The sequence below is a fragment of the Bos javanicus genome, chromosome 6 (assembly GCF_032452875.1).
Source record: "Bos javanicus breed banteng chromosome 6, ARS-OSU_banteng_1.0, whole genome shotgun sequence".
Lineage (NCBI taxonomy): Eukaryota > Metazoa > Chordata > Mammalia > Artiodactyla > Bovidae > Bos > Bos javanicus.
This window is the reverse complement of record NC_083873.1, coordinates 25,353,431-25,380,975: the sequence shown is the minus strand read 5'-3', so window position 1 is coordinate 25,380,975 and position 27,545 is coordinate 25,353,431. Positions and strand designations below refer to the sequence as shown.

General features: G+C 39.3%; 1 protein-coding gene across 1 annotated transcript in view; it reads left to right on the top strand.

Moving 5' to 3' along the window:
• The window catches only part of MTTP (microsomal triglyceride transfer protein), a 55,897-nt gene extending 28,570 nt beyond the window's left edge, over positions 1-27,327 (top strand). Inside the window, exons 9-18 of the mRNA XM_061419577.1 lie at positions 1,783-1,951; positions 2,930-3,037; positions 6,242-6,454; positions 8,131-8,342; positions 10,031-10,128; positions 10,230-10,351; positions 11,727-11,954; positions 20,919-21,043; positions 24,117-24,287; positions 25,841-27,327. Coding sequence (XP_061275561.1) covers positions 1,783-1,951; positions 2,930-3,037; positions 6,242-6,454; positions 8,131-8,342; positions 10,031-10,128; positions 10,230-10,351; positions 11,727-11,954; positions 20,919-21,043; positions 24,117-24,287; positions 25,841-26,012 — 1,618 coding nt within the window. The 3' untranslated portion in view covers positions 26,013-27,327. The remainder of the gene's footprint in view (positions 1-1,782; positions 1,952-2,929; positions 3,038-6,241; positions 6,455-8,130; positions 8,343-10,030; positions 10,129-10,229; positions 10,352-11,726; positions 11,955-20,918; positions 21,044-24,116; positions 24,288-25,840) is intronic.
• Positions 27,328-27,545: the final 218 nt, after the last annotated feature.

Here is a 27,545-nt window from a genome sequence, read left to right as displayed (position 1 = left end):
CACTCAATATGCCAGCAAATTTGGAAAACTCAACAGTGGCCACAAGACTGGAAAAGGTCAGTTTTCATTCCAATCCCAAAGAAAGGCAATGCCAAAGAATGCTCAAACTACCGCACAATTGCACTCATCTCACACGCTAGTAAAGTAATGCTTAATTCTCCAAGCCAGGCTTCAGCAATATGTGAACCGTGATCTTCCAGATGTGCAAGCTGGTTTTAGAAAAGGCAGAGGAACCAGAGATCAAATTGCCAACATCCGCTGGATCGTGGAAAAAGCAAGAGAGTTCCAGAAAAACATCCATTTCTGCTTTATTGACTATGCCAAAACCTTTGACTGTGTGGATCACAATAAACTGTGGAAAATTCTTCAAGAGATGGGATACCAGACCACCTGACCTGCCTCTTGAGAAATCTGTATGCAGGTCAGGAAGCAACAGTTAGAACTGGACATGGAACAACAGACTGGTTCCAAATAGGAAAAGGAGTACTTAAAGGCTGTATATTGTCACCCTGCTTATTTAACTTCTATGCAGAGTACATCATGAGAAACGCTGGACTGGAAGAAACACAAGCTGGAATCAAGATTGCCGGGAGAAATATCAATAACCTCAGATATGCAGATGACACCACCACCCTTATGGCAGAAAGTGAAGAGGAACTAAAAAGCCTCTTGATGAAAGTGAAAGTGGAGAGTGAAAAAGTTGGCTTAAAGCTCAACATTCAGAAAATGAAGATCATGGCATCCGGTCCCATCACTTCATGGCAAATAGATGGGGAAACAGTGGAAACAGTGTCAGACTTTATTTTTCTGGGCTCCAAAATCACTACAGATGGTGACTGCAGCCATGAAATTAAAAGATGCTTACTCCTTGGAAGGAAAGTTATGACCAACCTAGATAGCATATTCAAAAGCAGAGACATTACTTTGCCAACAAAGGTTCATCTAGTCAAGGCTATGGTTTTTCCTGTGGTCATGTATGGATGTGAGAGTTGGACTGTGAAGAAGGCTGAGCGCCAAAGAATTGATGCTTTTGAAGTGTGGTGGTGGAGAAGACTCTTGATAGTCCCTTGGACTGCAAGGAGATCCAACCCGTCCATTCTGAAGGAGATCAGCCCTGGGATTTCTTTGGAAGGACTGATGCTAAAGCTGAAACTCCAGTACTTTGGCCACCTGATGCGAAGAGTTGACTCATTGGAAAAGACTCTGATGCTGGGAGGGACTGGGGGCAGGAGGAGAAGGGGACGACAGAGGATGAGATGGCTGGATGGCATCACTGACTCGATGGACATGAATCTGAGTGAACTCTGGGAGTTGGTGATGGACAGGGAGGCCTGGCGTGCTGCGATTCATGGGGTCGCAAAGAGTTGGACATGACTGAGCGACTGATCTGATCTGATCTGAATACAGTAAGATTAATCTGTATATTCTGAGGGTATATTAAGTGAGAAAGAAGGCAGTTAAGAGAGAGGCTTAAAATAAAATGGGGTAGTGTCTTTCAGAGAAATCCATCACTTTTCTTTTGTTTAAATAAAAAATTTTCACTTCTTTAGGAAACTCAAACCAATGGGGTCTATGGTGCTACTGCTAAGTTGCTTCAGTCGTGTCCAACTCTGTGCAACCCCATAGACGGCAGCCCACCAGGCTCCCCGTCCCTGGGATTCTCCAGGCAAGAACACTGGAGTGGGTTGCCATTTCCTTCTCCAATGGGTCTATGAATGGTAGCAATTCAAATAATTTATTAAGCACCCTAAAATTGATATCTATGACTGTTTTCTGTTTTAGACCCCAGCTAGTGGATGCTGTCACCTCTGCTCAGACACCAGACTCATTAGATGCCATTTTGGACTTTCTGGATTTCAAAAGCACCGAGAGCGTTATCCTCCAGGAAAGGTTTCTCTATGCCTGTGCATTTGCCTCACATCCTGATGAAGAACTCCTGAGAGCCCTCATTGTAAGTCAGATGGACACTGCCAAAATTAAAGCTCTCAGCTGATCTTCGGAATCTAAGCAGTAATTAAAAGTTGCCAGCATCAGAATAAAAGCTGAAACTAGAACCTTCTGATTATTCATATTTAAATTCTATTAGACTGTTTTCTTTCATTAATCACTAATTGTAGAGTAGATTATTTCACAAAGTAGAATATTTCACATAGTGTATCTTTGCAATTCCTCTAGATAACTTAAGCTATGTTTAATGGAAATTTAAAGATTATATTCACCTATTATGTAATGTGACATAGGACAAATTTCAATTTCAGTCTTGGTTATACTTCACAATTTGACTTTAAAAGATTTATTTTGACTTCAAAAATCTTGGTGCTATTTTATGTACAGTACATTGTATAACATATAATCATTATATGTTATGTATTGGGTTGGCCAAAAAGTTCCTTTGGGATTTTCAATACATTATTACTGAAAAACCCCAATGAACCGTTTCACCAACCCAATACATATTAATTCTTCTGTTACTGAAAAATTATATTGGAAGCAAAATCTAGAGTTCTCTTGGACCCAGGGTTTAAAAACAGAAAGTGCACTTATTCACTTATGATTTAGGGGAATAATTCATAATCTTTTTGGAAAATAGGCTTGTTTGAAAATCCGATAGCATTAGTGAAGTCCCTCGTTACCCACACGTACAATTTTACAGACCATTTTTTCGATTCACTGATGCAGTGAATATAATCCATAAACCTCTCAGGAATTCACAGATCTATGTTAAAAATACCTAGAAAGACTTTACCAACTCTTCAGTTCAAAGCTAGATAGTGAATTTATGTGTCCCCAAAGCAAAATTCAGAGTTTGAAATCTAGAAATATGGAAACAGTTTCTTTAGGCTTTGGCTACTTTGTTTCTTACTGAAAAATATTCCATGAAAATGTTTAAATGTTTTGGTTATCTGTTTTATCCCTGTTTGGCTAATAGAGTAAGTTCAAAGGTTCTTTTGGAAGCAATGACATCAGAGAATCTGTTATGATCATCATCGGGGCCCTTGTCAGGAAGTTGTGTCAGAACCAAGGCTGCAAACTGAAAGTAAGTGCAAATCCAGTCTAAGTCACTGTATATATAGCTCCAAACCATCCTATTTAACACTCACATGCTGTCCACAACTGGTGTTCCTATTTCCCCTCACCCTACTCTATTTTCACCACCTGCAACCCACTCCAGTTTTCTTGCCTGGAGAATCCCAGAGACAGGGGAGCCTGGTGGGCTGCCATCTCTGGGGTCGCACAGAGTTGGACACGACTGAAGCGACTTAGCAGCAGCAGCAGCATGGCAATTATTGCTGTTGAACATACTTTATAATTCAGTTAATTATTACATGGATTATTTATTCTGTCTCCCACTGAAATATAAGTTCACTGCAGAAATGGATCTATGTTCATTCCACACCAATTGCTTAAAATGGTGCCTGGTATATAGGTAATGTTCAGTAAGTGCTTGCTGAAAGTGAATAGTCCAAGAATCCCGCATCAAGAAATATTTATTGAGTACCCACTGTGTACTGTACTCAACTTTGAATGATGTATATATGTATATATGGTAAAGTTCTTATTCTTCAATATTAGATTCTAAGGCTACCTCCTAGGGCAGACTATTATCTATAGTAAGTATGGTTTGCAGTTTTTGAGTTTTTATGGGAGAAATTTAATTACTTCTAACTACTTTAGAACTTTATATTTTATTTTTAATTTCATTTCCTCAAAGCTTCTCCACTTGCCTGAGTGGACTATCAATTTTAACATCTTCCTCATTAAATTATGACAAAACACTCACTTTAAAGCACAACTAAATATGGAAAATCTAAATGAGTTAATATCCAACTCAACTCATCTTTCTGTAAGGCAAATAGGTTAAAGATGTTTAATACATACAAATATAATCTTTTTTCCATCCATGTTTATTATATAACCAGCTTTCAGTCAGCATTTTACTTCTATTTCTGTTTCCCATTAATATTTGTTTTTGCTTACATTTTGATCTCACTGCATCCTAATTTCTTTTCTCCCCCAAATTTATATTTGGAAAAAATTCAGACCTATGAAAAAGTTGTGAGGATAGCTCAATTCCATGAATATTTGTATACCTACAAATCTACCTACATTATAATTCATATAAATATATGAAATAGGAACATGATTTGAAAGTCAAATATTCATCTAAATTTGACAGTTGTTAATGTATTGTCCTATTTGAATTATCTTATTTCATTTTATATTATTTTGGTTGAACCCTTTGAGAGTAAGTTGCATGCATCTGACATTTTACCCCTGAAGACTTTTACTTCTCATTACTTGAAGGTCGTTGCATCTAGGCTCTTACAATGGACAGAATACATGTATTTATACTTATTAAATTGTGAGTTCATACTGCTACCTCTAATTCTAATCCAGTTCTACAGGGTTCTTTCTCTCCTTCCATCATTCCATAATTATATCTTCCTTCTCCCACAGTGAGAACCTTGGTTCTCAAGAACATTAATACTGTGATTCATTTGCTCAGTCCTAAAGCATGCACAAAATAGCTTTGAAATTGTTACACGAATATCACTACAAAAAACAAACTACCTTAAGTAAAGTTCAAGACTTCACAATCTTTTTGTCTTTAGAATATATTACACTAAAGGTGTATAATCAGAGTACTATGCTCAAACATTACTTGGGTTAATTCTTTTTTATTCTCTTTTGTTTAGTTATGTTATTAATCTGATATTTATTCATGTTCATTAGATTTTGTTTGAATTCAGTTTTAGCATCCTTTCATCTTTGTTAACTTCATTTCTTGAATATATGAAATAGGAACATGATTTGAAAGTCAAAACTTGATTTTAAAAATATCCTCAAAGAGGTCTCATTCCCTTTCCTACCCTTCCACCCATTCTTACCTACTTTTTCTACATAAGTGGTATCATTAGTTTTGGGTTCTCTTTCCTGTCTCTTTTTGCAACAGTAAGCAGGTGTACACACACATTCTTATTCCTTTTTTCTTACACAAACTATAAACTTCTGTATACATTCTCTTGTATCTTGTTTTTTCCACTTAACAACATATTCTGGACATCAGCCCATACTGGTTCACAGAGATCTTTCTCCTCCCTTTCACAGCTGCCTAGCACTCCATGTGTGTTAGCCTGAGACACTGCGGTTTATTCTCCCATGTATGGTCATTAGGTGATGTCCACTGCTTCTGCTCTTTACAAATAATGTTTAAATGGATAATCTTGGGCACATTTTCTCTTATTTTTGGAGCTGTAGCTTCAGGGCTAGGGTACTGGATCAAAATGCAGATCTGTTAGCTTTTGCCAAATTATCTTCCACGGGATTTGTAACATTTTAGGTTCCCACTAGGATGCCTATTTCCCAATAGGCTCAATAACAATGTATGTTATCAAACTTTTGGGTTTTTAGAGTTCAGTCTGATAGTTGAGAAATAGCACTTCTTTATTACATTTAAGCTTTAGCATCTTCATTCTATTTGAGAGTCTTTTATGTCTTCACTACCCCCCATCTCTCCCATTGTGTGTGTGTGTGTGTGTACCTGAAGCCTATAGATGACACTGAGCCCCTAAAACATACCTAGTAACAAAGGTAAAATAGAGCCTATTTCTAATTTACTTTTCCATTAAACTATTAACTAGTAAGTTAATAGTTTCTAGGCCAGAAAACATAAGGCCTTTCCTGATTAAAGAATATGTTTGCAAAGTACCTGCTACACAGAAGGCATTCAAGAAAGGTTTTTTGAACAGTGTGTCAGCGTTAATGAAATTTGGAATTGAGTGGAAATGAGCACTCTTTAAACAGTTAGAATAAGACCTTACAGTTGAGTCCTAAGTGCTATCACCATAGTTAATACAAAAGTAAAGGTGAGTGCCACCAGTTAGGCACCTCCTAACCATTATTTAGAATTTCAATGAATGGGTAATTCTAGGAATAATTGATCACAAGGGAATTTTTAAAATGACTTTATACATTCAGAATGTGTTTAAAAGTAAATATGCCCATTGTTAATTATACTCATTGTTTGTTGCAGATATGTTAATGTGTGTATTTAAAAAATAACAATACCTTTATCAAGCTTTACTTTTTCATTTTCATTGCGTGCCTCGGTCAAGCAACCAGTGCAAAATGTTGTAAAACTTTAGGCTGTTGTCTTGGACACAAGAGTGAAGCCAATCTTACCCAAGCTTTGTTTCATGTGTGGTTACACACATGTCTGATGTAGAATGTGTTCTTTTAGGGAGTGATAGAAGCCAAAAAGTTAATCTTGGGAGGACTTGAAAAAGCAGAGAAAAAAGAGGACATCGTGATGTACCTGCTGGCTCTGAAGAACGCCCGGCTTCCAGAAGGCATCCCGCTCCTTCTGAAGTACACAGAGACAGGAGAAGGGCCCATCAGCCACCTTGCCGCCACCACACTCCAGAGATATGATGTCCCTTTCATAACTGATGAGGTAAGTTCTCCAAGAATATTTTCAACCTTCACAAAAGGGAAAAAAAAAAGCATGCCTAATCATGAGTCAAATGCAAACTTCTCTGAAGTCACCCTATTCCCCCCCAAACTAAGAATTTCTTTTTCCTGTTTAGAAATAACTTCAATTGGATTTAAGTCGGTTCTGAAGTAGCCTCACATTTTGAGTAGATAATGCCCTATATCATGAAGCATAAATATTGAAGCACCTTCTCTTACTTTAAGAAACAAATTCTTCTCTGAAATATCTTTATTTCCCTGGTGGCTCAGACAGTAAAGAATCTGCCTGCAATGCAGGAGACCCAGGTTCGATCCCTGGGTAGGGAAGATCTCCCTGGAGAAGGAAATGGCTAACCACTCCAGTATTGTTGCCTGGGAAATCTCGCAGACAGAGGAACCTGATGGGTTACGGTCCATGGGGTCGCAGAATCAGACATGACTGAGTGATTAACACACACACACACACACACACCCCACAAGTTTTAAGATGCTCTTAAATTGTTTGACATGGGAATAACCTGGCTTAAGTCTGACCATTCAGGAAGCCATCCAAATTAAAAATTTTTTTAGGACAGAGAATGTTTACAAAGTGTAAGATAAACTGCCTGCTCAGAATGATGCTCTAAGTTTGCAGCTACATTTGTTGATAGGCTATGAAGTGTGATAATTAGGGTCATGAGTGTTTGAGACAGACAGATAGATTCTGGCTCAGTCTCTTCTTAGTTGTCTTTGTTTTGATGAGTTTCTTAATTCCTATGTACCCGAAAACAAGGTTAACATTTGAGAGAGAGAACAAGGCAGAGGGGAGTAGAATTGAAAGAAATACCTAGTGTAGAACCCCTATTGTTAGGTGATGCTAGTGACTAATGAAATTAGTTGTTGCCACAGGGTGTAATTATTTTGATGAATTTTCTTCAGTATTAACATTTTGTAAAAAAAAAAAAAAAGAAGAAGAAAATCCTCTATTATAACCTATGGCCTTTGGATGATAATGATTATCAGTATAGATTCATCAAATGTAATACACGTACCACTGAGATGCAGGATGTTGATAGAGGGGAGGTTGTGTGGAAGGGGGAGTGGGAAGGGATGGAGATCAGGAGGTATATAGGAATGCTATACCTGCAGCTCAGTGTTTCTGTGAACCTAAGATTTCTCTAAAAAATAGTCTATTAATTTTAAAAAGATGGAAAATTCTGAGGCATTTCATTGTAAGGAATATAGGTTCATATAGTCATCTCTCTCCAGAGGTCCCTTGCCGTGTAGCAGTAGTACCTTTGAAAAATCTATGTCTGTTAGGTAATACTATGATATGCTGCATAGCAATCAAGACTCAAAAATCTCAGTTTCTCACATCTCAGCTTCTCATCCATGCTATGGCTAATCCATGCTAAGGGAAAATGTGGCCATGAACTCACTATAGTAGTAGATGAAAGAGAGGGATAAGATATATCAGCACTTAACTGCCTCAGCCCAGAAGTCACCCACAGAAATTCTGCTTATGGTCTGTTAGCCAGAACTATGGCCCCACCCTAAGTCAAAGAAATGTGGGAAATATAGAGGCACATGTCTATTTTTATGAGCATGAACTCTTCCTGCCACGGTATAAATTCATGAGATGAGATGTGTGCTAACCAAGCTTGAACATCTTGTCTACAGGTAAAGAAGACTATGAACAGGATATACCACCAGAATCGTAAAATACATGAAAAAACTGTGCGTACTACTGCAGCTGCCATCATTTTAAAAAACAATCCATCCTACATGGAAGTAAAAAACATCCTGCTCTCTATTGGGGAACTTCCCAAAGAAATGAATAAGTACATGCTCTCCATTGTCCAAGACATCCTACGTTTTGAAACACCTGCAAGGTAGGGGACAGCGCCCCTCTCTCTGCTTATCCAAGCTTGTTTGTATAATGATGTGATACACATGTGGCTAATAATAACGGTGTGGTCTTTATGCTGGGTTATGTTGCATAAAACCAAAGAGTTTGCCAAATTTCCCGTAAGAGAAGTATTTAGCAGGCCAGATTAAACTTCGCCTTGGCACTATGATTTGGAACTCTGGATATGGTTTTTTTCACTCTAGGTCTCCTGTTCGGTCTGGTAATATCATATTGCCAAATGTTAGTAATGTTTTAAAATCCAACTACATTTTCAGTAGCACTGAAATCTTCTCTCGGCCTTACTTCATCCCTGGAGCAAAGCAGAAGAGAGCTAATCACTCACTCACATGCAGTCCCTGTGAATATTTGAGGACTGCTCTTTACATTTTCTTCTCCATGCTAAAATCATATCACCTAGTGATTCTGGGGTGAACCCTGTAAGGCAACATTCTTCTTCTTCCTCTCAATAATGTTCTACATCAGACCTAGGTACAGATTTCTTTGGTGGATTATTTTCTTTTTTTGCTGTGCTGTTTAAATTTTATTATTACTGATGCAATTAATGTTAAGTAGTCAGGAATGGCAATAAGAGTGAAAGTCTCTTGGTCGTGTCCAACTCTTTGGGACCCCATGTGCTATACAGTCCATGGAATTCTCCAGGCCAGAATACTAGAGTGGGTAGCCTTTCCCTTCTCCAGGGTATCTTCCCAACCCAGGGATCAAACTCAGGTATCCCAGGTCTCCCATATTGCGGGCAGATTCTTTACCAGCTGAGCTACAGGGAAGCCCAAGGATACTGAAGTCCATAGCCTATCCCTTAGAAGGTTAAGCCTTACTTAGAAAGAGATGCTCAGGCTTCCCAGGGGGCGCTAGTAGTAAAGAACCTGCCTGCCAATGCAGGAGATGAAAGAGACATGGTTTCAATCCCTGGATTGGGAAAATCCCCTGGAGAAGGGCATGGCAACCCACTCCAGTGTTCTTACCTGAAGAATTCCATGGACAGAGGAGCGTGGTGTGTTATAGTCCATAGGGTTGCAAAGAGTCAGACACGACTGAAGTAACTTAGCACACACATTGTGTTTTACTGGGATGTTTCTTTTTCTTTTCTTTTTTCTTTTTTATGGCCATGCTGAGTGGTTTGTGAGATCTCAGTTTCCTGACCAGGGATTGAACCCGTGTCCCTTATGGTGGAAGCTCATGAAGTCCTAACTGTTGCACCACCAGAGAAGTCCCTTGTGAAGTATCGCTTTAATTGAACATTAGACAACACTAGAGGGTATAGGAAAACATTTAAAGAAAGATTGGGCAGCCTCTCCAGTTTGGTACAATTTTCCTTAAAGGTATATACTATTTGACAATAGAACCACAATGATTCAAAGAACATGTTGTTTTCCACTTCTGAGTTGTGTCCATCACTCAGCTTCAACCATCTCATAGCTGGGTGTCCTCACCTTGCTGTCATTTTGATACCAAACTAAACTTCAGATATCTGAGGAATGAAGGGGAAAACCCTCATCCTGATGCTGACACTCCAGCTGGCACCTCCCTAGTCTTGGAGTGGCATGAGGAAAATTTGGCTCCTTCTTTTTTCCACTGAGGATTTGGGTTCCTTCCAAATCTGACTTGGGAAACAGCCATCACAATGCAGCTTTTTCCTTTTTTGTGTTATAGCAAAATGGTCCGTCAAGTTCTGAAGGAAATGGTCGCTCATAATTACGATCGTTTCTCCAAGAGTGGGTCCTCCTCTGCATATACTGGCTACGTAGAACGTACGTAACCCAGAAAGGGGTTCTCCCTCCCTGCCCCATGCCCTGCTCAGTGTTGCTGTGACTGTTGTTAAATTTGCGGATTTTTTTGTTGGTGTCATTAGGGACTTCCCATTCGGCATCTACTTACAGCCTTGACATTCTTTACTCTGGTTCTGGCATTCTAAGGAGAAGTAATCTGAACATCTTTCAGTATATTGAGAAAACTCCTCTTCATGGTATCCAGGTATCTCATTTTTTTCATTAATTTTGCTTATTTGACTATGTAAGCAGTTAGTGTGAAGTAGGATAAAATATATACTAATGATAACACTGTAGAATGTGTAAATTAATCATGGATCTATCATGTCATCCTGATTCCATCATCTGCAAGAGGCTGTGTGGTTTATGGTCCCAGAGAGTTTCAAATATGCAAACATCCATATTTTTTCAAAGGTACAAATGTTCACAAAATTGAAATCATGCCAGTATTTCTCACATATGTTTTGCAAAAATATTTTATTTTTACTCGTAGATATGTATACTCCTTGGAGCTCCAGATATTTAATTCTAGAATCTATTTCCTTCTCTTGGTGTTTCTATGGAGAGAGTGATTCTTCATAATGAAAGCTCTCATAATAGAATATGGTTCTCTGAAGAGTTGATCTAATTTTTCTAATACTTCTAAGACAGAAAAGAGTAAAGTGGAGACATTTGACAACTGGCTGACTTCCATCCCTTTAGTTTTACCCCAAATTTGGTGATAATCTTTAAAGGCTTCCTAATTTCAAAATATACTCTCTTTTTAGTTTTTATGCGTATCAAAACTATAATCTTCTAAATAAGCTCACTTTATCTTTAGAAATGATTTAGTGTTCTATAAACTTGAGTTCTTATCAATATTGCATTACTACACTGTTTAACAGGACTCTAGTCAGAAACCATGCCTCTGTCCTGAGGAATCACCATCTGTTTTCTGATATGCACTCTGAAATGCCAAACACCCATGGCTAGGGCCCTGGGTGTGGAGGACAGAGAATATGTAGGATTCCTATGTCTGGTAGATCTCAGGGTGTGAACCTGCTCTCGATGTTCAACGTCTCTTCTTTTACTGGAAAAGGTTTTATGTGGAAGGTTGTGAGTCATGGCTTAGAGAGTTGCACACCCTCTCATAGCACAGACTTGGGCCAACTGTGCCAACATCTCTCCACCTCGTTTTCAGGGGCTCCCTGAGACAGGCAATCCACTGTGTATGACAATTCTGCAGAAACTGTCTCTAGGATGACGCCATTAAATGGAAAGTTCCTGTTCTTTGCAGTCAGACAGAAGAGGTTTGAGACCTATCTCTACCATCTGAGTGTTTTTTCAGGCTTCATCTACAAAATGGATACAATCACATGTACCTCCAAATGTGGCTGTGAGAATTAAATGAAGAAAACAAAGAAGAAAGAAGAAAACAAACTCATATTCAGGCACAGAGCTGTTTTTGTTTTATTTTTTGCCTATTTTTTTGCAGCTGCAGGCAACTTTTGGAACCCCAGGAAAGTTGTAGGTGTAGCTCATCCTCTTGTACAGAACGGGTGGGGAACTAATGCCATGAATGCTATATCCGTTTTCCCTAGGTGGTCATTGAAGCCCAAGGACTGGAGGCATTAATTGCAGCCACTCCTGATGAGGGGGAAGAGAACCTTGACTCCTATGCTGGCTTGTCAGCTCTCCTCTTTGATGTTCAGCTCAGACCTGTCACTTTTTTCAACGGGTACAGTGATTTGATGTCCAAAATGCTGTCAGCATCTAGTGACCCTATGAGTGTGGTGAAAGGACTTCTTCTGCTAATAGATCATTCCCAGGTAATTCAGTCTGCACGTGAATATTGAATATACTAGTCACATTTTATATACATGGAGGATACAAGATAAAGTTCCACTCACCTTGGAGCTCACATTCTAAGCATTCGACCCTCTTGGCATTATTGTCCTTTCTCCTTACCTACAGGAAAATGGGTTTTCTTTTGCCTGTATTATCTGATTAAGACGTCGTCTCACTGTTGAGGCAAAAGAGGAACTACTCAACATGAATGTAATACAATGTCATTATATCTCAGTAAAACTAAAAGTGGGGGAAGGAAACTGATAGGAACAGAAAAAAGAAACTATGGAGAAAATAACTTAGGATTCAACAGAAGAGAGATGGCCTTATTTCTTTCACTTGGCTTTCTTGGGTACAAATATGATATTTTTTTCTGAACACAAGCACTGAACTACAAGGCTTCATAAGTTACTGATGACATTGGTAAAGATTCAAGTAGTGCATCATCCCTACCATATCAGCAGAGGCACAAGCAATCACTGACACCAACCACATGTTTAATGGACACTCTTTGCCCCACATTCTCATGTTCACAGAACCTTACAAAGGTCCATTCATTGTTAAAGAATAAGAGTACTTTCATTCACTTGACCTGCATTCTTCAGAATAGTTTTCAGTTTTCTTCACTCCTAAATCTTATATTACTGTACTAAGATATGACAATAGTATATTCTGTATGGTAAGATTTAGGTGACCAGGTTACTGTAGGGTGGGAATGGTCTGTTTCATGGAATTTTCTCAGAAACAGAAGAGGGTTAATCTGAATAACCTTTGAGTTTGAGTGTGTTTGATGCTTAATTTTTTTTTCTTTAATAACTTGACATTTCCGGTCTTACTAAGCATCAGTTCAGTTCAGTTCAGTCGCTCAGTCGTGTCCGACCCTTTGCAACCCCATGAATCACAGCACACCAGGCCTCCCTGTCTATCACCGTCTCCCGGAGTTCACTCAAACTCACTTCCATGGAGTCAGTGATGCCATCCAGCCATCTCATCCTCTGTCGTCCCCTTTTCCTCCTGCCCCCAATCCCTCCCAGTATCAGAGTCTTTTCCAATAAGTCAACTCTTCGCATGAGGTGGCCAAAGTACTGGAATTTCAGCTTTAGCATCATTCCTTCCAAAGAACAGCCAGGGCTGATCTCCTTTAGAATGGACTGGTTGGATCTCCTTGCAGTCCAAGGGACTCTCAAGAGTCTTCTCCAACACCACAGTTCAAAAGCATCAGTTCTTTGGTGCATAGCAATATAAAAATGGAATATTTGCTAAAAAGAGGATCTTATGAAAAATCGTTAAAGTGATCACTTGCACTCTAACTTGTATTTTTGAGTTGAAGAAGTATGTGGAAATTGGATTAAAATGTACAGACTATAGGACTTTCTGGGGAACTTTGCTTTTGTGGTTTATTCAGAAGTAATAGCCTAGGTTTGACTTTTGCCTCCACTAGTTACCTTATGGAATGGGCAAATTTAACTCAGATACCCATTATATCTACTACTGTGGGCAAGAATCCCTTAAATGGAGTAGCCATCATAGTCAACAAGAGTCCAAAATTCAGTACTTGGATGCAATCTCAAAAACAACAGAATTATCTCTGTTCATTTCTAAGGCAAACCATTCAATATCACAATACTCCAAGTCTATGCCCCAACCAGTAGCGCTGAAGAAGTTGAGGTTGAATGGTTCTATGAAGAACTACGAGAGCTTCTAGAACTAACACCCAAAAAAGATGTCCTTTTCATTACAGGGAACTGGAATGCAAAACTAGGAAGTCAATATGTACCTGGAGTAACAGGCAAATTTGGTCTTGGAATGCAGAATGAAGCAGGGCAAAGGCTAATAGAGTTTTGCCAAGAGAATGCACTGGTCATAGCAAACACCCTCTTCTAACAACACAAGAGAAAACTACACATGGACATCACCAGATGGTCAATACCAAAATCATATTGATTATATTCTTTGCAGCCAAAGATGGAGAAGCTCTATACAGTCAGCAAAAACAAGACTGGGAGCTGACTGTGGCTCAGATCATGAACTTCTTATTGCCAAATTCAGGCTTAAATTGAAAAAAGTAGGGAAAACCACTAGACCACTCAGGTATGACCTAAATCAAATCCATTACAATTATACAGTGGAAATGAGAAATAGATTTAAGGGAATAGATGTGATAGAGTGTCTGATGAACTATGGATGGAGGTTCATGACATTGTACAGGAGACAGGGATCAAGACCATCCATAAGAAAAAGATATCTAAAAAAGCAAAATGGCTGTCTGAGGAGGCCTTACAAATAGCTGTGAAAAGAAGAGAAGCAAAAAGCAAAGAGGAAAGGAAAAATATACCCATTTGAATGCAGAGTTCCAAAGAACAGCAAGGAGAGATAAGCAAGACTTCCTCAGTGATCAATGCAAAGAAATAGAGGAAAACAATAGAATGGGAAAGACTGGAGATCTCTTCAAGAAAATTAGAAATACCGAGGGAACATTTCATGCAAAGATGGGCACAATAAAGGACAAAAATGGTATGGACCTAACAGAAGCAAAAGATATTAAGAAGAGGTGGCAAGAACACACAGAAGAACTATACAAAAAGATCTTCATGACCCAGATAATCACGATGGTGTGATCACTCATCTACAACCAGACATCCTGGAATGTGAAGTCAAGTGGGCCTTAGGAAGCATCACTACAAACAAAGCTAGTGGAGGTGATGGAATTCCAGTTGAGCTATTTCAAATTATAAAAGATGATGCTGTGAAAGTGCTGCACTCAATATGCCAGCAAATTTGGAAAACTCAGCAGTGGCCACAGGACTGGAAAAGGTCCATTTTCATTCCAACCCCAAAGAAAGGCAATGCCAAAGAATGCTCAAACTACCACACAATTGCACTCAATTGCTAGCCAAGTAATGCTCAAAATTCTTCAAGCCAGGCTTCAACAGTATGTGAACCATGAATTTCCACATGTTCAAGCTGGTTTTAAAAAAGACAGAGGAATCAGAGATCAAATTGCCAGCATCCATTGGATTATTGAAAAATCTAGAGAGTTCCAGAAAAACATCTATTTCTGCTTTATTGACTATGCCAAAGCCTTTGACTGTGTGGATCACAATAAACTGTGGAAAATTCTTCAAGAGATGGGAATACCAGACCACCTGACCTGCCTCCTGAGAAATCCATATGCAGGTCAAGAAGCAAAAGTTAGAACTGGGCATGGAACAACAGACTGGTTCCAAATAGGAAAAGGAGTACATCAAGGCTGTATATTGTCACCCTGCTTATTTAACTTATATGCAGAGTACATCATGAGAAACACTGGGCTAGATGAAGCACAAACTGGAATCAAGATTGCTGGGTGAAATATCAATAATCTCAGATATGCAGATGACACCACCCTTATGGCAGACAGCAAAGAAGAACTAAAGAGCCTCTTGATGAAAGTGAAAGAGAAGAGTGAAAAAGTTGGCTTAAAACTCAACATTCAGAAAACTAAAATCATGACATCTGATCCCATCACTTCATGGGAAATAGTTGGGGAAAGAGTGGAAACAGTGACAGACTTTATTTTGGGGGGCAAAATAAAGTCAAAATCACTGCAGATGGTGACTACAGCTATGAAATTAAAAGACGCTTACTCCTTGGAAGGAAAGTTATGACCAACCTAGACAGCATATTAAAAAGCAGAGACATTACTTTGCCAACAAAGGTCCATGTAGTCAAAGCTGTGGTTTTTCCAGTAGACATGTATGGGTGTAAGAGTTGGACTTTAAAGAAAGCTGAGCACTGGAGAATTGATGCTTTTGAAGTGTGGTGTTGGAGAAGACTCTTGAGAGTCCCTTGGACTGCAAGGAGATCAAACCAGTCCATCCTAAAGGAAATCAGTCCTGAATATTCATTGGAAGGACTAATGCTAAAGCTGAAACTCCAATTCTTTGGCCACCTGATGTGAAGAACTGACTCATTTGAAAAGACCCTGATGCTCTGAAAGGTTGGAGGTGGGAGGAGAGGGGATGACAGAGGATGAGATGGTTGGATGGCATCACTGACTCGATGGACATGAGTTTGAGTAAACTCTGGGAGCTGGAGATGGAGAGGGAAGCCTGGCATGCTGCATTCCATGGGGTTGCAAAGAGTCGGACACAACTGAGCGACTGAACTTAACTGAATTGAACTGAGTTACCTCCTGTGTACTCTTGGGAAGTTATTTCATAGCTTTATACCAGGAATTCCTACACATAAAGTAAGGTTTTTGGAACAGATGGTTCAATTTTTTTATTAGCTTTGTTCTTTGCTGGATAACTCAAGGATTTTGATGTGTTGGGTTTTGTTTTTGAAATCAAAAATTTTAAGATCTGTAAGTGACCTGAAATATCAGATTTCCTAAAAATCCACCCAAACATCATTGGTTGCGACTAGAAATTAATTCCCTTTCTTTATTATTCTTCATAACAGTTCAGGATAGCTATAGATAACAACAACAACAACAAAAACTTAATTTAGGGTAGTTTGACCAAATAGTTTGATTTTTATCATGTAAAAAATATTTAGAAGTAGATAGTCCAGGGTTGATATGGCAACCTTAGGTATTATTAGGATGCAGGTTCTTTTTCCATCTTCACTTGTGGCTTTTAACCTCATCTTGCCACCTCAAGATTCTCAGATGGCTGTTGTACTTCCAGCACTAATTTCTCATTCCAGGAAGGAAGAGGGAAGGGTAAGGGGCAGCAGAATCTGACTCTTTTCAAGAACTATCCTACAAGCCCTATCTATTTCTAAAAAATAAAACCATATGCAAATAGAAGTCCTTTGTTGTGATCAAAACTGTGTCATATGGCTCTCTAGCTGCAAGAGAAGCTGGTAAATATAGTTTTTTTGGTGGTTGTACCAACACTCTGAACAAAACTGTGTTTCTGTTACTATGAATGAAAAGAAGAAAACAAGCAATGCCTCTAATACCCCTTAATTCTCAAAATCACACATGAAAAATTGTTCTCAAATTAATCAGAGAACTGCACATCATTACACTGCACATTTCCATTAAAGTATTACCTGTGGGAGATAATCTTTTTTTTTTAGTTGGGGGGCTGTGGTGGGGCTTTGTTGCTGCACATGGGCTTTCTCTAGGTATGCAGGCTTCTGACTATGGTGGCTTCTCTTGTTGCAGAGTGCAGCAAGACTAGGCACACAGACTTCAACAGTTGTAGCACGTGGGCTCAGTAGTTGTGGCTCATGGGCTTAGTTGGTCCACAGTGTGTGGGATTTTCCCAGACCAGAGATCAAACTGGTGTCCCCAGCATTGCAAGGTTGATTCTTAACCCCTGGACCACCAGGAAAGTGCTGGGGAAATCCATTCATAATGAAAGAATCTCTGAAGAAGTCCTAAGAGTGCTGAGAAAGTAGTTCACAATTTAAGATGCAGGAATAATCACAGTTCAATATCATCTATATGTACTCACCTTCCCATCAGCAATGCTTAATGTCTGAATCAGATATTAAAGTTGATGCAAACATAAATAGTAATCTAGACCAGGGTTGGGAAACAATTTATGTAAAGGGAAAAAAGTAAATAGTTCAGGCTCTGTGAGACATATGGTCTTAACCATTGTAGAGTGACAATAGCTATAAATGATATATTAACATATGAGTGCATCAGGGTTCCAATAAAGTTTTATTTACAAAAGTAGTCAGTGGGCCAGGTCTGCCTGCAGTCCATAGTTTGCCAACCCCTGATCTAGATTATCTTTATGGTTTTTCTTTTTAAAAAACAATATTTTACTGAAGTATAGTTGGTTTAAAATGTTGTGTAAGTTTCTACCATACAGCAAAGTGATTAAGTTATTGTATTTTTTTTATTAATTAAGCTAGGGCACCACAGGCATATTCTAAGAGAAAGATCTTCACTTAGCTATTAAACATAGCCCAGTGGCAGTGTATTTTAAATTGAAGTATTTTGCAGATCTCAATTTATTATAGAAATGAGCTGTTTGAGTCTCCCTGGCTCTGCAGAGTGCTCCAGTAATGCAATTCCAGCTTGAGAGGCACATACCACTCTAGGTCAAGTGCTGACATTGCAGGAAATTTTGGCAGTTGAGGGACTGTCACAGCCACCAGGGCAGATGGAATTACTCTGTACTCTCTCTCTCTCTTTTGGCTAATTGGATTACTGTTCAGAGAAGGATGTTTGATAAAGTCAGATTAATAGGGGGATCCTCTTTAGCCAGCAAGGAACATACTTTCCTGAATGGAAGCAATGGGATGAGTTATCAAAACATAGGTGTCTGAGCTATAAGAAACACCTTTAGGACCAAAAGTAAAAGATCAAAGGGGTCCTATTAGCTACAAATACAAAGCTCCAGTATCTTGTTCTTCTAGTTCATGGACAAGAATTAAATATGCACTCTGAGTCAAATAGGACATAAACCTATTGCTGTTTTAGTCACTAAATCGTGTCCGACTCTTTTGTGATGCCATGGTCTGTAGAACACCAGGCTCCTCAGTCCATGGGGTTTCCCAGGCAAGACTACTGGAGTGGTTTGTCATTGCCTACTCCAAGGGGTCTTCCTGACCCAAAGATTGAACCCAAGTCTCCTGCCTTGGAAGGCGGGTGCTTTACTGCTGAGCCACCAGGGAAGCCCATAAGCCTGTACTTTATCTTTTTTTGCCATATTTCTTAGAACAGGCCTCCTTGCACAGTAGGAGACAAGTGAGAGTTATGATTCTGTGATAGTCATGTATGGTAGTAGAAAAGTCTCCCCACTAGAGACCATCTGGATTATCAGTCTAGCTCCACAAGTAGCCTTCAAGCCTCATTTTTCTTTTCAATCTTCAGATATAATGCCAACCATGGAAGATTTGTATGGAAATGAAATGAGATACGAAATATAGAGCTTCAAGGGGCACAACAGATACTCAAAAACCATTAGTTCTACTTATTTACATCCCTCAAAAAGTAAAACCACTGGGCTGTGTGATTTAGTCCCTTTCATGAAGGAAAGCGTGGTTTGTCCTTCTACTGGGGTCAGTGGTCTATCCTGAACATATTCGTCTGTGATTATATGTAAGAACTCTTCTTTGATCCCTTTGCATGAGAGATGGAATCTTCCCAGAAAGCCAAGGCTCTCCTCAAAACCCACACTGCAGTGGAAATGCTCTCTCCCCACAAAAGGAACATTGTCTAATAGCCGTGAAATGTTCTTTCCCATGGTGCATGGTGTGTTTTGACATCCACGTAATGTATGGTCAGTGGGAAAACCAAAGTCTATGTCATAGACCTCTGCCGAGTTGGGTGGACTAACAAGATTATAGCTTTCAATTGGAAATATAGAATATGATCCAAAGAAAGAAATACTTCTGAGGCAGGGCACACCGTAGGGCCCATTTGAAAGCAATTACCATCATGGTATAAATGCAGAATTTGTATCTTGGTTCTGCAGTTCATAGGATGGGTTACAATTTGAACATGATTATTTGTTTTTTTTTCAGGATAATTTGTTTTCCTTCATACTAGTTATGATGCCTGAGACAACCCCTGCATCCTTCCACAACCACATTTTGTTCTAGACTTAATGTAGCAACAGGTATCCTTAGGGCTGTCTCCTAATGTGTGTGTCCTGAGCTCTGTGTCAAGAATCTCATGTTTTCATCTGAATATCTTTCAGACCAAAAGTAGTTTCATGCCACAATCAGACTTTTTTAGTAAACCTATTTCTATGACTGAGACTCTTGCCACTGTTTTTGAAAGTTGGAGAAAATCCAGGGAGATTAATGACCAACACAATCCTCTCTAGAAATTAACATTGCAGCATTAACAGTTGATGAAAGCATGGTTTGTTTGGTCTGAGTAGGGTAGTTACATAAAGAAGTTAGTCATGCTGCCAGTTGCCACACATCTAAGATCTTCGGAGGAATATAAAAATTAAGAGTATTGAGCCTTTTTTGAAGAACTGTTGTCATTTCCAACATTGTCCCCGGGCAATCTGATTCCAACCCAGCTGAAGAAGTTTTCAGCCAACATCACCCCATCTAGTGTACACAGAAATTGCAAGACTTAAAAGGTATATGCTGGCAATCAGTATAAAACAGTGGGCTTCAGACAACTACAAAGCTGCTGAGGATGGACTATGTTTCTACGTGATTGCTGTCACTCTGGAATATGCTGTGTGGTTCATGGTGATCTTTTATGTTATACTGATGTCATTCCAAACTTCAAATAGTAGGGTATTAAGTCTTAGTTAAGTTACCCTGCCTTTCTTTCCCTGCTTTCCTTTCCTAGGCAATTCATAGAATTTGTATACTGCACCAGCAGTTTTTATCTTTCCTTACATTTGCCAGCAAGATGCAGTTTACTTTGACACAGCACATAACTACAGACGTGCTAAAAGACTTCTGGAAATCATTTATCCCAGCCCTCATCCCCACCCTAAAGCCAATGCTGGATTTCCGAGGGAGATGGCTTCATTTTTCCTAGTCTGGTGGCTCTCAAATTTGGGTACATCAGAATCACATGAGGTCTTGTTAAAACACAGATCCCTGGGCACCACCCTCAGAGTTTCTAATTCAGTAGATAGGGAGCTTGCATTCCTAACACGTTCCACAGATGCTCCTGCTACTCATCAGAGAACCACTTTGAAAACCATATTCCTCCCAAAGTGAGGCAACGGTTGAGAGAAAGCACCTTTCTCAACTGACACTTTACTTGTTTATTATTTTAATTGATTCAATAATGTAGCATTATCAGTACTCTACTTCCAGTGATCAAGATTAGAATGTGTTTCCCAGCCTAGAGAAAGACTTCAACATTAACACAACTCCAGTGGTATTGCAGGAGGAATGTGCTATTAGGGGCTGGCTAAATAGTGCTGCTGCTTCTCCTCCCCTCTCCCTTCACCTTCCCCTTTCCCCTCTTCCTCCTTCCCTTTCTCCTTCTAACTATTATTACATATTTTTGTTTCTAGGAGCTTCAGCTGCAATCTGGACTTAAGGCCAATATGGATGTTCAAGGTGGTCTAGCTATTGATATTACAGGTGCCATGGAGTTTAGTCTATGGTATCGTGAATCTAAAACCCGAGTGAAAAATCGGTAAGCATTTGTATAGTACTCTATGAAAAGAACCACAGATATTTCTTTTTTAATTTTATTGAAGTATAGTTGATTTACAATGTTAATTTCTGCTGTATAGCAAAATGATTCAGTTTTATTGATACATATATATGTTGTTTTTCATATTCTTTTCCATTATGGTTTATCATAGAATATTGAATATAGTTCCCTGTGCTATATAGTAGGACCTTGTTATTTATCCATTCTATATATAATAATTTGCCACTTCTAATAGCAAACTCCCAGTCCTTCCCTTTGCCATCCCACTCCCCCTTGGCAACCACAAGTCTGTTCTCTATATGCAGAGATATGTTTTTGGAATCCTTTAACCTTCCAACCCCTCAAAATCTATGCTTTCTATTTGTAATCATTAAATCATAGAGTAGGGAGTAACCATGGGAAGTCATTCTTACCATAGATCCTCATGAGCAGGTAGGTATCTAATACAACTTAGAGAAGGATCTTTTTGCTTTTAAAGACATCCATGGACAGCTTGCCCAGTGGGTGAGACATCCATCTTCTCTTGGTATTCCACTTTCAGTTCAGTTCAGTCGCTCAGTCGTGTCCAGCTCTTTACGATCCTATGGACTTCAGCATGCCAGGCTTCCCTGTCCATCACCAACTCCTGGGGCTTGCTCAAACTCATGACCATCGAGTCGGTATTGCCATTCAACCATCTCATTCTCTGTCATCCCCTTCTCCTGCCTTCAGTCTTTCCCAGAATCAGGGTCTTTTCCAAGGAGTCAGTTCTTCGCATAAGGGGGACAAAGTATTGGAGCTTCAGCATCAGTCCTTCCAATGAATATTCAGGACTGATTTCCTTTAGGATTGACTGGTTTGATCTCTTTGAAGTCCAAGGGACTCTCAAGAGTCTTCTCCAACACCACAGTTCAAAAGCATCAATTCTTCAGTGCTCGGCTTTCTTTATGGTCCAACTCTCACATCCATACATGACTACTGGAAAAACCAAAGCTTTAACTAGACAGACCTTTGTTTTGCTTTTTAATACGCTGTCTAGGTTGGTCATAGCTTTTCTTCCAAGGAGCAAGTGTCTTTTAATTTCATGGCTGCAGTCATAAAATTAGCAGGGTAACAAAATATTCCACTTTAGTAGTTGACAATGCTGTCAGAAAACTTTACTTTTAAGCAAATTATTTTAGCTTATCCCTCTTGTTGAGATTTAAAATCTTTCTTCTTTTGCTGTCTTCAGTGGAGAAAAATAAAAAGATGATCACTTTTGTGCAGAATCTAAGTCTTAAATATTCTGAGTCCTTTAAGTGTATTTATCAGTGTTCATTTTTCTAAACGGAATTTCCTCAGGTCCTTTAGCTTTTTTAATTGACCCATCAGATCAAATGAAAGCATTTTATTTTGACCTTAAAGCATCTTTGAACTAGCATTATAATCAAAAGAATTTTTCTTCTGTTTGTTATAGTATTGAAGAAAAGAAAATGAAAAATGAAATTGATTTTTACATTTTTGGATATTTAAAAATACAGTGGGGCAGAAGTGAGATAGGAGTGCTAAAATTAGATTTTTAAAATTTATTTTGAACAATGGGTGAAAGAATTGAGAAAAATCAAAAGGTAGCACACTTAACATGAAAGATGACCTTCAGGGTTACTGAAAGGAACCAAAGAATGAGAAATGCGAGAAGCTTTCAGAGGGATAAGCAATATAATTTAGGGCTTCCCACCAAATCAGTCATCATTCTCCTCTTTTTCATGTATTTTCTGGATAGAAGTTTTCCCAAATTAAACTGAGTTGAAGTATTTGCGTAAGGAAGTCAACAACAGCAATGCCAAAAAAATAGCTGGCTTTTTAAAAGGGACACAATATCCCTAAGTGTCTGCCAGTGTCCACATTATAGCCAATTCATCTTTAGTTTTCCATTTGCTCATTTAAAGATGATCTAAGCCTTTGTTGCGGAGAAGGCAATGGCACCCCACTCCAGTACTCTTACCTGGAAAATCCCATGGACGGAGGGGCCTGGTGGGCTGCAGTCCATGGGGTCACTAGAAGTCAGACACGACTGAGCGACTTCACTTAATTTTTTCACTTTCATGCATTGGAGGAGGAAATGGCAACCCACTCCAGCATTCTTGCCTGGAGAATCCCAGGGACAGGGGAGCCTGGTGGCCTGCCGTCTCTGGGGTCGCACAGAGTCGGACACGACTGAAGCGACTTAGCAGCAGCAGCAGCCGCAAGCCTTTGTTGAGTGTAAGATGTGAGAAGGTATGGTAAAGGATTCAGGGATTTAAATGCTACCACCTCCGACCTACTTTCCACTGGCAACAACAGCAAGTGTGCTGTGAGTAGGACGGCAAACATTAGTAGGTCTATCAAAAGAGTGTAAAGTACAACTCATATTTCATCTGAAGTCTGCAATTAAATTAGAGTGGTCCCAGAGGTAAGCCTTATAGAATTGCGTATCCTCTTCATTTTCCCCCAAGACTTTATCCTACTCAGTCCAGTCTGTCTAGGTGATCATTGGAGAACCTATGATATCTGTCCTTTCTGAGCCATGCAATGTACATGCTGTAGGAATTGTTCTTCATGATACTATATATTTTTTAAAGAATATCTTGGCAACCATAGACTTCTATCACCAAAGACCTTTTAGAGAAAGTAATGAAATGAATGAAAATAACTACATAGAAGCCAAAAGAGAGATAAGTACCAAGAAAATCGTTGTAAACATCCGCTGTCCTCTGGGTGAGCTTAGATTTTAAGATAATCAGGTATTTCTGACTTTCTGAAAGGACCAGATCCCAGGCATCTTTTCCTCTTGGCTCTTGGTATGCCCTTATCAAACATTAATGCCAGATAGACATTTCATTCCCACATTTAGAACTGAAGGCTGGGAGAGGACTCAGAGGTAAGGCAAATTTTCACTGCCCAAGTCCTAGAACTATCCAGGCTCTGGTACCAACAGAATTCTAAGCAAATTTAGGTCACCTTTCCAGTTATCAATGTCAGAAATTCAGACCCCATGGTCTGTTAGTTCAGCTCACTTAAATGTGATTCATGGATTATTTTGCTCAATTTTTAGGGTAAGTGTGTTAATAACTGGTGACATCACGGTGGACTCCTCTTTTGTGAAAGCTGGCTTGGAAATTGGTGCAGAAACAGAAGCAGGCTTGGAGTTTATCTCCACGGTGCAGTTTTCTCAGTACCCGTTTTTAGTTTGTCTGCAGATGGACAAGGAAGATGTTCCATACAGGTAAGAAACAGGACTTACAGAATGTTCCAGGGACATCAAGAGTTCACCAGGAACTTGCACCCAATTTTGAGCATTCCACAGAAATTAAAGGAAAATGGTAAAACCCAGTGAGACATGAATTTTCTTTAAATGAGTAAAGAATAATTGATGACTAAAAAAAAGTCAGTTTCTAGCATGCCAAGAAACTATAATGACAAGTTCATTTGATTCTGGAGATAATATCATATTCTAGCCCAGAAATAATTTATCAAGACAACAAAGAGATTTGATTTAGTGTAAGTTTCCACATAGTTTCAGCAAAAACACTAGATACGTGTTTACTATCAGCTGTTTTCACAGTTTTCTCTTGGATAGAAAGCTCAAAACAGAACATCTGACAATCATTTACCATGGCTTAAAAGCCCAAATGAATTCACAAGTTTTATGTAATCCATATAACAGCAACTTGACCTGGTTTAAGTTTTGGCTCAAGCTTAAGTGTTGGGGATTTTGAATTTTAAAAAACATGCTTTTATTAGAGTACTTGTGTGTGCATGCTCAGTCTCTCAGTTGTGTTCAACTCTTTGCGACCCCATGAACTATAGCTTGCCAGGCTCCTCTGTGGAATTCTCCAGGCAAGAACACTGGAATGGGTAGACATTGCCTTCTCCTGGCAATTTGATCTCCTGAGGATCAAACTCAGGTCTTTTACATTACAGGCAGATTCTTTACCATCTGAGCCACCAGGGAAGCTTCCCTGAGGCTATTAAGCCATTGTTAATTTATATTAACTTATGTCTAGAATGGACTTCCCTGGTGGCTCAGAAGATTAAGAATCTGCCTGCCAATGCAGTAGACCTGGGTTCAATCCTTGGGTCAGGAAGATCCCCTGGAGAAGGGAAAGGCTACCCTCTCTAGTATTCTTGCCTAGAAAATCCAATGGTCAGAGGAGCCTGGCGGACTACAGTCCATGGGATCACGAAGAGTTGGACATGAATGAGTGACTAACACACACACACACACACACGCGCGCACGTGTCTAGAATAAACCTCCACTAACACATTAAAAAGAAAATCAACCTTCCAGTGGTCAAAATGCAGTGACCAGCAGCCCAGGCACAAGGCTAACTGATCTGGTTCCACATTTCACTTGGCCCAGAGCTCTGGGGGTGTTTCCCTGTCAGCATTGTTGGCTTAAACCCAGATGGATTTGCTCCTTACTAAAAGGGGTGTACCCCAAAGGCAGGGCCCCTGGAATGAGGGATGGGAGACATAGCAAGGCCTACAAAGCTTAGCAGCATCTCCAAAAATCTGAGAGGCATTTGGTCCTTCATGCCAGAAAAATGAGTGGCAGGACTCTCATATCCCAGGCCTGTGAAGTGTATCTGTTAGTGGGAAAAGAAATGGGAAGAAAAAAAATCACCCCATTAGTGGGAACGAAAGCTTTGGTACTGATGTCCTTTCTCAATTGGCTTTGACTCAGAAGCTTGAAGTATTCATTCAATAGCTGGGCTCTGATGGGTGTGGTGTGACTTTAATATGTGTGTGATTTTGTTATTGTTGCTGTTATGCAGGCAGTTTGAGACAAAATATGAAAGGCTGTCCACAGGCAGAGGTTACGTTTCTCGGAAGAGAAAAGAAAGCCTAATAGGAGGATGTGAATTCCCGCTGCACCAAGAGAACTCTGACATGTGCAAGGTGGTGTTTGCTCCTCAACCAGAGAGCAGTTCCAGTGGTTGGTTTTGAAACTGATGGGGGCTGTTTCATTAGACTTCATCTCGCCAGAAGGGATAAGACGTGACATGCCTAAGTATTGCTCTCTGAGAGCACAGTGTTTACATATTTACCTGTATTTAAGAGTTTTGTAGAACGTGATGAAAAACCTCACATAATTAAGTTTGGGCCTGAATCATTTGATACCACCTACAGGGTCATTATGAGCCACTCTATGTGATACTTTAGTAGCGTTCTGTTTTCCTGCATCTCTCTCAAATCACATTTACTACTGTGAAACTAATTCTGCCCTAAGAAGAAACCATTGTTTTAAAAAAAAAAAAAGACCTACACACACTAAGGGGGAGCACAGTTTTGTTTCAAAAATGTTCAATCTCTGTATGAAGTCCTTGGTAAAATCTTGCATGGCTTGTCTCTACCAAACATGCCCAATCAGGAAAGTGGACCTTTTTGTTGCTGTTTTTAGGGGGCATGAGGGAAAAGGGACACGACTTTTAAAGGCTTCTGTCAACTATGTTCAAGAATTAATATTTATCTCTTCTACTGTTAGTTTTATTGAGCCTTGAGGTAGGAGGCACACAGAATTGACACGTACCATCTCATCTCTGTGCTGGCCACATTGATGGCTAGAAGAAAGCCTGTCAGGCCTCTGCCTCCTGCCTTACAAAAACGTCAGACTGAGCTTATCAGAATTAGAAATACTAACTTCAGGAACTCCATTTGACTTTTGTTGTGCTGTGTCTCTTTGAGACTTCAGTATGGTCCACTGTCCTTTATAAGGAAGATCGTCAAATAGTCATCATTTTTTATCTTTCGATCAATTGTTTTGTGGTGGAAGTTCCAGTCTGTTGGACTATAATCTACAAAAGCTAGGAGAACTTAATAATACTTTAAGAAACTGATGGATTTGGATTCTAAAATATGAAATCAAGAAAAGAATGTCTCTATCTGTACAAATTAAAAGAAACATTAAAAGAGACATCTCTTACATCTCCTGTATTGGCAGGTGAGTTCTTTACTACTAGCGATCAGTACTTTACTCTTTTTACTGTTGAATAATATCCCGTTATATAAATATGCCATTTATCAGTTGATAGACATTTGGATAGTTTTCACCTTTTCATATGTTAACCATTTTCAAGTATTTACTAATAAAAAGACACATGTGTTAGTGACAGGATCCAAACAGATAACAGGTGCTCACTTGTCCATAAAACACACACACACACACACACACTATGGGATTTATGGAAGTTTAAGTAGCCCACCATTAGTTGTAAATTTAAGATGATATGTGATGAAATAAATATGTGGAATTCCTACTGAATTGCTTTTGTCTTCTGTTACTTAGTTGTTGTCGTTCAGTTGCTAAATCATGTCCAACTCTTTGCAACCCCAAGCAGCACGCCAGGCTTCCCTGTCTTTACTATCTCCAGGAGTTTGTTCAGACTAGTGTCCATTGAGTCAATGATGCCATCCAGCCATCCATTAATTTGAGCACCATATTTATCTGTTACCGTCACTTTCTGAGCACAGACACACCTA